We start from the raw sequence: 10,260 nt of genomic DNA, 5'->3' as shown, positions 1-10,260 counted from the left end.
TCCTCCCTCGATGTTTAGGATTTTTTCTATTTGCAAATTAATTGATTTTATAGACAAGTCAAGTGGTGACTGCTTGGCTCTCTTTTCTTCTGTCCTCTATTTGGGAAAGATACCCTGGGGAACTTCTTTCCACTGCTTTCTCAAGTCAAGTTCCTGATTATAAAATTATCCATACAACAGTTTTGTATAATTATATGCTACAAATATGAATATTCTTTTAAATTTAATGTAATTCTTTTAAATTAATGTAGTCAATCTTTTGCCTAGCCATGTCTATTTGAACGAATGAGAAGCAAAATGGAAGGCTTGACCATATCTTTCCTGTTGAGAGTGTTTTCTAAGGCAGAGCCTCAAAACAGGCTACAGAGCAGTACAGAAGTGTTTTTATTACTGAGAAAAGTGGATGTTGTTTTCCTCCAAGAACCCAAAAAACATGTTGTATGGCAACATCTTTATTTATGGATATGTTTCAAAACTGTTTTTAAGAGGCAGGCATTTTCTGTTGTTCTGCGATCAAGCACATGAGAAAAAAAACTACTCTTTCAATTCAGCATCTTCAAATGGCAGAACAAGCAGATTATTGCTTTGGTTGTGCTGGTTCTCAAGAGAAACCAGTGGTATGGTGTATTGCTCTGTCTGCAGATCCTTTTCCAAAGAGATAACATAAAGGAAGATGAAATTTACGCTCTTCCTTTTGCAGATGTCACTTACCGTAAGGAGAGTCTTGGAGAAGTGCTATTAGAAGCCTTTTCTTGTTACCAGTATTCTGCCAAGCAGGGATTATAGTAGTCACTTTGCATCCTTAGCCTCCACAATAGGATTTACAACCATTAGCCTATTTCAATCTTCAGAGAGGTTCAGAGGTTCCCAGAGCCTGGAATGATATCCCTCTGCTGGGAGAGACAGAAAGGACTAAAAACCTCTTCATGTTCTTGAAGACCTCATGATAATATCTTGCTAATGAAATCTGTGTTAGAACCAGCATTTTCACCCAAAGGCACAAAGATTATTCTATATCTTGTACAAGGCATTGAGCTTGGCTTTGACAGGAATGTGATCACTGCCTCTGTGATAATAGATCCATGACTTGGAGTACACTTGCATAGAGACGCTAGATGCTGACTGTTATCTGCATCACAAAAGACCTTCAAGCTAGGGACATTACATGACTTGAATAATCTCTGAGAGCCTTCTTAGGTTAAGGAAGTAGTTTTATCCTTCACAACCTAGAATTTCAAGGAAAGATCAGTTTTCAGGTGTATATATCCACAGGCCAGCTGAATTTTCTGCACCTATTCCTTCTTACAACCATACCCTAAAGCTGGTGCAGAGTAAATTCAGTTTAATATATCTTCATTACAGTCTATCCATTTTTGGACTGTTCTTCCAAGGACTTATGTTTTGTACAGCCCTACAAGAACATGTCAGCCTTACGAGAGTAAGGGAAATGAGCTAGGCCAAACAAAACAGTGACCAATGTTCCTTAGCTGCTTCCCGTAACATAAGCCAGAAGGCCAACCACCTCAAGGGTGTGCTATCAGGAATCCTCTTGAATCCCTCTAGAGAAATATTCTGCTCCCTTTTCGTCTCTGAAGAGCCGGTATACCAATGAATGCAGCATGGGTAGTAAACAGGTATACTTGGAATGTGTTTGCCAGGCTATGATTTCACTGAAGTCATGGAGACCTAGTGGAACGTGCATGACTGGAGTGCTGTCAGGGGTGACTACATACTTTTTAGGGAAAAAAAAAAAAGACCAGCAAGGTGAGATGGTGGAGTCACTCTGTATGTGAAACAGCATCTAGAACATATCCAGCTCTGCCTAGGGATGAATGACAAACAAGTGGAGAGCTTGTGGGTGAGAATTATGGAGCAGGCTCATATGGGTGACGTGACGTTGTTGTGGGTATTTATTACAGGCCACTTGACCAGAAGGAGGAAGTTGATGAGGTGAGTTGATGAGCTGCTTTCTTTAAGCAGCTGAAAATAGCCTCACAATTGCGTGCTATGGTTCTCATGGGAAACTTCAACCATCCTGATACCTGCTGGAAAAGCAACATTTCCAGGCATGCATAGTAGAGGAGGTTCCAGTAGTATGGGAAGATAGCTTCATAATATAAGTGGTGGAAGAGCCAGCGAGGAGAGGTGTGCTACTGGAACTTGTTCTTACAAACAAGGAAAGATTGGTTGGGAACATGAAGGTTGTGGACAACCTTGCATTTAGCGACCATGAGATAGTTGAGTTCAGGATCTTAAGTGGAAGAAAGAAGGCAATTAAGTGGGATTGCAGCCCTGGACATCAGGAGTGCCATCTCTGACCACTTCAGTGACCTACTTGGAGGTATCCCACGGGCTAGAACACTGGAAGGTAAGTGAGCCCAGGAGAATTGGTTGACTTTCAAGCAGCACTTCTTCCCCCCTCAAGATCGGTGCATCCCTAAGAGTAAGAAATCCTACAAAAGTTGTGGGAGAGCTAATGGATGAGCAGTGAACTCATGGAAAAACTCAAATGGAAGAAGAAAGTCTATGGAATGTGGAAAAGGGCTCTGGCCACTTGGAATGTAGGACTATTGTCAGGGCTTGCAGAGATGCCACAAGGAGGGCTATGGCCTATTTGGAATTATATCTAACAGGCATAGTCAAGAACAAGAAAGCCTTTTTTCTGTCAGTAGCAAAAGGAAGACTAGGAAAAATGTGGGCCCACTGCTTATTGAGGTGCATACCCTGAGAATGGAGGATACCGAGAAGGCAGAGCTACTCAATGCTTTCTTTGCTTTACTGCTAAGACTACTCCTTGAGAATTCCAGACCCTTATCAGTGTAAAGGAGTCTGGAGAAAGGAAGTCTTCGCCTTGGTTAAGGAGAATCTGATCGGAGATCATCTAGGCAAACTTGAAATATAGTTCAGTTGACCCTAATGGAATGCAGTCATTAGCGCTGAGAGAGCTGGCAGAAGAGATTGCTGAGCCATTACATATAATCTGTGAAAAGTCATAGAGAATGGGAGAAATGCCTCAGAAGTGGAGGATAGCCAGTGTCACTCCAGTTTTCCAAAATGACAAGAAAGAGAACCTGGGAAACTACAGGCTAATCAGCCTGATTTCTTCACAGCTTATTGGTAATGATACAGCTTATTCTGGATGTCATCTCCAAGCAAGTAGAAGAAGAGAAGATGATCAGGAGTAGTTAACATGCAGCAAGTAGAAATCGTGCTTGACCAACCTGGTAACTTTCTACAACATCATCACCAGATGGTTAGGCAAGGATAGAGCAGTGGATGTTGTGTACCTCAATTTCAGCAATGTTTTTGACGATGTCTCTCACAACATCCTTGTAGGTAAGTTTAGGAAGTGTGGTATGGATGAGTGGGCAGTGAGGTGGATTGAGAACTGTCTGCCTGGCAGAGCTCGGAGGGTTGTGATCAGTGATACGGGGTCTAGTTGAATGCCTGTAGCTAGCACATTCCTCAGGGATTGGTACCGAATCTATCTTGTTCAGCATTTTCATTAGTGGCTGGGACAAAGAGATAGAGTCTGCTCTCAGTAAGTTTGTTGATGATACAGATCAGGGAGCACTACCTGACAGATCAGAAGGCTGTGCTACCATCCTGCAAGACTGACCAGACTAGTAAGTTGAGTGGGGAGGAGCCTGATGAGGTTCAACAAGAGCAAGTGTAGAGTTTTGCACCTGTGGAGGAATAACTGCATGCACCAGTCAGGCTAGGGACTGACCTGAACAGTTTGGCCATGAGCTAGCAGTGTGCCCTTGTGGCCAAGAAAGACTATAGTATTATTAAAAAGTGTGTGGTTGTCAGGTTGGGAGAGGTGACACTCCACGTCTGCTTTGCCCTGGGGAGGCCACATGTGGAGTACTGTATCCATTTCTGGGCACTCCCCAGAACAAGAAGGGTAGCTACTGGAGAGAGTTCAGCGAGGGCTACAAAGATGATTAAGGGCCTAAGCATCTCCTGTATGAGAAAAGGCTGAGAAATCTGGGACTCTAGTCTGGAGAGAGCTGAGAAAGGGATCTTATCAACACTTAAAATTCTGAAGGGCAGGAGTCAGAAAATGGGGACTGTCTCTTTTTGGTGGTGCCCAGCAGTAGGACAAGGTGCAACAGGAACAGACTGGAATACAGGAAGTTCCATATGAATATGAGAAGACTTATTTACTGTGAGGATGACAGAGCACTGTCACACACTGCCCATAGAGGTTGTGGAGTCTCTGTCTCTGGAGGTATTCAAAACTCACATAGATGATTTCCTGAGTAACCTACTTTGGAGAACCTGCTTGCGGGGGATTATACTCACTCTGTGATCTCCAGAGGTCCTTTCCAACCCCTACCGTCTGTGATTTTTGCAGCTATTCATCACCATTTTTGCTGACTAGTCTATGTAGGGGTACATGCTTGTATCAGTCCCCAGTTGACTCCATTCCTGACCAGTTCTATTCTGATTTTTGAGGGTATATGACCGAATACATTACCTGAACAGTTGTACTGCTTTGAAACTCCTCCCAATCCTGCTTTCTTCTTATGCTTAACCACTGAAGTAACATGAAACATTTGAAGAAATGAGTCCCAGAAGCCACTGTTTTATTTCTACTACTGTTAGGTATTCAAGATCAGAGAGAGAGGCTAATCAGCTGTTCTTCCATTCTTTCATGTCCTCTGTAATGAATCCCTCTACCTCTCTGGTTCCCTTCACTGCACCTTATGGACTTGGTTATGTGTCTTGACCTCCAAACAATCAGAACATCCAGCTCTCAGGTGTGTGATAGGCTTCTGAGTCTCAAAGATGTCCAATTCTCAGTAACAGCTTGAAGGACCATTTTAAGACCTGTTCCCTGTCTGGTAGTCAGGACAGCAGATACCATTTTATTCTTGTCTGCTCCATCTTCAGTTGTCTTATAAAGAATTCCTGCTTATTAACTGCCCTAGGGATGCTGACTTTGAGAGCGCTTCCAGCAATAGCACTGGCTAGGATCCCTACCGGTCACAACTCCTACAGGTGTTTGCATAAAGGTGCAATACAATTCCCACAGGACAAGATCTATATAGGACAATGTGCTCCCATGGACCAAAAGAGGATAGTGCATTCCAAAAAAATTGTAAGCTGACAAGGAGAAATGCACTTTATCCTTGTCTGAGATCCCAGAATTCACAAGCCTGAATGCAAGTGCCCTACGGAAGATTTTAGTCCAGATTAGGCACTATGAAGACTTGTGTTGAGAGAACGTACTCCTGAAATGGACAGATATAAGAAGTATTTGTCGCAGTGGTCTGGCCTTGCCACCAGCTAGTCAGAGCAGTAGGAATAGGAAAAGAAAGGTGGGGACAGTCAAAATTGTCAGGAATTCCTAGATTTTTTTTAACTTGGGACAGGGCTTCAGCAGAACTCTGCACGAAGAAGTTCTTACTGCTTTGACCAACAGAAAGTTTATTGCATCTCTTTCTGTTCCGGAGTAAGAACACATGTATTGACAGGCTAGAAGACAGAAGATCTGTTCTCTTGCAGGAGTCTGGTTTTCCAATAAAAGTTTTATTCCCCTTACTAATCAGAAGATTTTCCAGCCAACATCATGATTATATATAGTGCACCTACATCTCTACATCTCTACAACCTACATCTCTACACCTACATCTCTACAACCGAATCACATATTTAGGACCTTTCTGTTGCTCTCTGGCTGAATGTGTAGCACTCACATCCACTGCTGATAGATCTCACCTGTGCTTCTGGATTTGTTTTCCTTGTTATTATAACAGTCCATTACCTAGGTATTGCTTCAGACTAAATTCCCTAGAAAACCATTTCAGCAAGGGTTGGGATGTCACAGATGATCACTGTAACCTGCAGTGTCTTGGAGGATGTTTCTTTGGGTGGTCGTTTGCAGATGTGGTTGCAGCATGTCCCAGAAGGAGACTGATGCATGCCTTGCTAATCCTTGTCTGATGCACGACTGTGAGTATGTGCATGTTTGGAAATTCTGCTTTGGGTTATGTAGTTTGCCATCTGTGCTAATCATTTGAAGCCAGTGAAATGCTGCAGCTTTTCACTTTCCCTCTCAAGTGGCTATCATTGCACTCAAGCATTAATGACTTTTTTGTCAGATGCTGGATTTAGGAGAAACATTGCCACCATATCCTTCAGTTACCAACCTTTCAGCCTACTTGATGCACCTTTGTCAATCAACTGGAAAGAAACGTGCAGAGACTTCAAAAGAGACTGGGCTGTACTGTAATCTGACACTAGCTATGATTCCTCCAGATGCACTATCCACCTAGATCCCGTGACCGATTGTTCTCTGAAAACAACATGGACATCCTTTGTTTTTTAAGTTAACTTATCCTTTTTGCTCTTGGCTGACAAGTAAGAAGGCGTTTATTATCTGGGCAGTGCTTGTGACTTGCTGAAATAGATTGCCTTGTTATTCCCAAGGGCTGTATTGAATACACTGTACTAGTAAGTAACATTTTGAGCAACATTCTGTTTCTAAGATACAGATAAGACAATTCACCTACTGTAGTTTTTATTTTTAAGTTAATGCTTTTATTCTAATCTGTGGAGGAAATCGAAGAAAAGACAGTACAGCCTGTGTATCATGTGTGAAGTTAAGGAATAAGTCTTGGTGATCTCTAGTAATCTAATGCTTTTCGTCTACATGTGAACACTTGAAGAAATCAAAGGTTTTTCAGGAGAACGTTGCAGGCAACTATTTTATATCTTAGCACTCAGATAAGTAGAAATAAAAATAAGTGAAGCTGTAGATCATAGAGCACTTTTGAAAGCCTGTGTTTTGGAAATACAAAAGGCAAACTTGGCCTTTCTTTAAAATTCAGCTCCTGTAGGCTGTTCTGGTGAAGTTGATTAACTATGCTTATAATGATGTTGATGCTTTGCTTATAATTTGTCTATGTTATAGTGTATATCTGGGTTTCTCTTCAAATAAGGTTCCCTATGAAGAGAGGGGTAAGTTTTTACAAGGACCGTGCAAGAATTACTAAAATGAAACCTTGCTGATCAGTTGCTCATTCATTCTCATATTTCATTACTCATTAAGGGATGAAGAAGAGAAAAAAAAACCTCATTCAGATGGTACAGATGAAAAAGATAATGGGAACCAGACAAAGGCTGTAAGTCGGATTGGAAACTCTAATAACCCATTCCTGGACATCCCTCATGACCCCAATGCTGCTGTGTATAAAACCGGATTTCTGGCTCGGAAAATCCATGCAGATATGGATGGAAAGAAAAGTAAGTATCCTTCACATATGACATCATATCTCTCTTCCTTGTGTAACATCATATCTCTCTTCCTTGTAATCTCTGCACTGTACCACTTAGGATGAGACTGTTTGCTTTTCAAGGTGAATAGTGCTGCTTCATTAAGGAAAATTGCAGCAATAACAAGCAACCCAGCAATTGGATTATCACACTCTTACTATCAGGCCAGGATTTACTATGTTCAGTTCCATTTGCATCAGCTCTAATGCATGTGCCTAATAAGTAATGTGGTACAGCAAAGCAGCATGAATCTTTTGTGCTCAAAGAAAATGAATCTCATGGTTTATAGAAGAGAAAACAATTTCAAGTGAATTACAGCTATTCAGTAGTGTTTTGGTAATTCTCCTTTTTCTTGCGTGGTACCAGGTTGTTTCAAATCTCCCCTCCCCTCTACTTCTGTCTTTAAAAAAAAGGTTGTTCATCTCTGTTTGGAAGATCCTATAAGTGTTCCCTCCTCTCCTGCTCTTGGGTCACGTATCTGTCAAGTCCAGCGGTGTTTGGTAACAGCAAGAATTATGCCATGCAGTTTCATAAATAATCTTTGTAAATATTCTTTGTAATAATCCTGCTGTGTTTCCTATTTACTTTTAATTAACCTTCTTCTTTCTTGTCCTACTTCCATTCTTGGAGCACTAATTATCACAGGTCTTTGATTTTCCTGCATGCATTCTGTTGTTTGGGTATTTTCAGTTGCTTTCTACTAAGAGTCTTAGAAACAGCAGAGGCTACTCAGGACACCTATATTTTTCCCATTTATTGTTGAAGATCAGCTACTAATGGTTCATACTGCTTGGGTGAATCCTGAAGAGAAAAGTTGACTTTGTGATTAGTTTTCAGTAACTGCAACTCTATCTAGTTAAGCTAAACGGTTTTGCATTTGCATGTTGTGCTATGTATTTTAGAAGGTACGAAGGACTCTGTTTTCAACCTGGAGGCTAGTACAGCTAAATTCAAGTGGTGGTCATGTAATCAAACTGACCTCATTCTTTGTGATGAGTGGATGTTCTGAGTAGGTTCCTCTTTATCAATTTTCTGTTTATTTAACCTTAATAAATAATTGTATATGGTCGCCATGACTAATTTGTTTAATTACAAATAGTCAGAGTCACTCATTATTCAGCTCATCGAATGTTGGCATTTTTGAGATAATCCTTTAATGAGTAAAAGCCAGTTGTAGAGAGGAAGTTCTGGGAAATTACAAACCTGTAAGCCTAACCCTTGGGCCTGAGAAGATCACAGAACAGATCTAGAAGCTGTGCTAAGGCACGTGCAAGATGAACAGGTGATCTTTGACAGCCAGCACAGCTTCACCAGTAGCAGATTATGTCTGACCAATCTGGTGTCCTTCTGTGATAGAAAACCAGCTTCAGTGGACTAAGAAAGGGCAACGGATATTATTTACCTGGCCCTCTAAAAAGGCTTTGGCATGATCCCACATCACATTTTTATCTCTAAATTGGAGAAAGAAGGATTTGAAGACTGGATAGTGAATTGGTTGGATGATTGCAGCCAGAGGGTTGTGGTTAACAGATGTCCATGTGGAGGCCAATCATGAGTGACGTCCCTCAAGGGTCAATCTTGGAACTGGTGCTCTTCAACATCTTTATCAATGATGTAGACAGTGGGATCAAGTGCACCCTCAGCATGTTTGCAGACAACGCTAATCTGAATGGTGCTGTTGGTAATACATTGGGATGGAGTGCCATCCTCAGAAACCTCTGCAGGCTTGGAAGATAGGCCTGTGTGAAACGAATGATGTTCAACAAGGTCAGGTCCAAGTTGCTGTCCTTGGGTTGGGACAGTGCCAGATATGTGTACAGACTGGGAGAATAATTCATAATGAAGAGCCCCGAGGAGAAAGACTTGAGAGTTTTGGTAAATGAAGAAACTGTACATGAGCCAGCAGTGTACACTTGCAGCCTGGAAGGCTGAAAGTTTCCTGGGCTGCATCAGCAGACGGGTGGCAGCAGAGAGGGGGAGGGAGTTGTCCCTCTCTCTTCTGCCCTTGTGAAGCCCCATCTGCAGTACAATGTCCAGGCCTGGGGTTCCCAGCACAAGAAGGGTGGGGATCTGTTGGAGCAGGTCCAGAAGAGGGCTACAAAGATGATCAGAGGGCTGGAGCACCTCTCCTGTGAAGAAAGGCTGAGGGAACTGGGCTTTTTCAGACTGCACTAGAGAAGGGTCCACAGAGACCTCATTGTGGCTTTCATTACCTAAAGGGAGCTTATAAACAGGAGTGGGAGTGACTTTTTACATGGCCTAATAGTGATAGGATGAGAATGGTTTTAAATTTAAAGGGGAGATTTAGGTTGAATGTTAGGAAAAAATTCTTTACTCAGAGGGCGGTGAGGCCCTGGCACAGCTGCCCAGAGAAGCTGTGGTGCCCCATCCCTGGAGGCACTCAAGGCCAGGTTGGATGGGGCCGTGGGCAGCTGAGCTGGTGGGGAGCAGCCCTGCCCATGGCACGGGTTGGGTCTGGATGGGCTTTCAGAGCCCTTCCAAACCAAGCTATTGTATGCTATAGTTGTATGAAAAAGTGAGGAATCTGCCCAACCATGATGCCTGCAACAGCACCTTCTGTCTTTAAAAGTATCCTAACACACTGTTGAAATTCAGAAGAGCTTAATTTATGTAAAGATTTCCAAAGTGAAATTCTATTTGTTCCGTAATACAAGTGGAAATAATGCCCACTGTGTGAGATGCGAGTAATTAACTTCTGGAGCAAGTGACTGCCACTTGGTCTGATCAGAATGGGATGCTTTTTTGAGGGTGATGCTTTAGTCATGTACAAGCTATTAATTGCAGTATATATTATATATACAAGTGGATGTTGGTCACTGGTATGTACTTGGTGGAGAGTGAACTTCGATGCATGCTTCTTGTCTCTGTCTCATGCCTTCTTTCCCTGTACCACAGCTGCATTTCAGTCTGGAGCTTTCATACATTATCTCCCTGCAATTCTCTTTTTTTTTTTTT

General features: G+C 42.2%; 1 protein-coding gene across 2 annotated transcripts in view; it reads left to right on the top strand.

Moving 5' to 3' along the window:
• Window positions 1–10,260, top strand: part of LOC104915217 (PH and SEC7 domain-containing protein 3) — a 106,703-nt gene that overhangs the window by 69,436 nt on the left and 27,007 nt on the right. For both annotated transcript variants that reach the window (XM_010725979.3, XM_031557349.1), the window contains exon 12: window positions 7,061–7,254. In XM_010725979.3, coding sequence (XP_010724281.1) covers window positions 7,061–7,254 — 194 coding nt within the window. The remainder of the gene's footprint in view (window positions 1–7,060; window positions 7,255–10,260) is intronic.

Source organism: Meleagris gallopavo, chromosome Z (genome assembly GCF_000146605.3).
Source record: "Meleagris gallopavo isolate NT-WF06-2002-E0010 breed Aviagen turkey brand Nicholas breeding stock chromosome Z, Turkey_5.1, whole genome shotgun sequence".
Classification (NCBI taxonomy): Eukaryota; Metazoa; Chordata; class Aves; order Galliformes; family Phasianidae; genus Meleagris; species Meleagris gallopavo.
The sequence above is the reverse complement of the archived record's forward strand: the minus strand, read 5'-3'. Positions and strand labels throughout refer to the sequence as shown.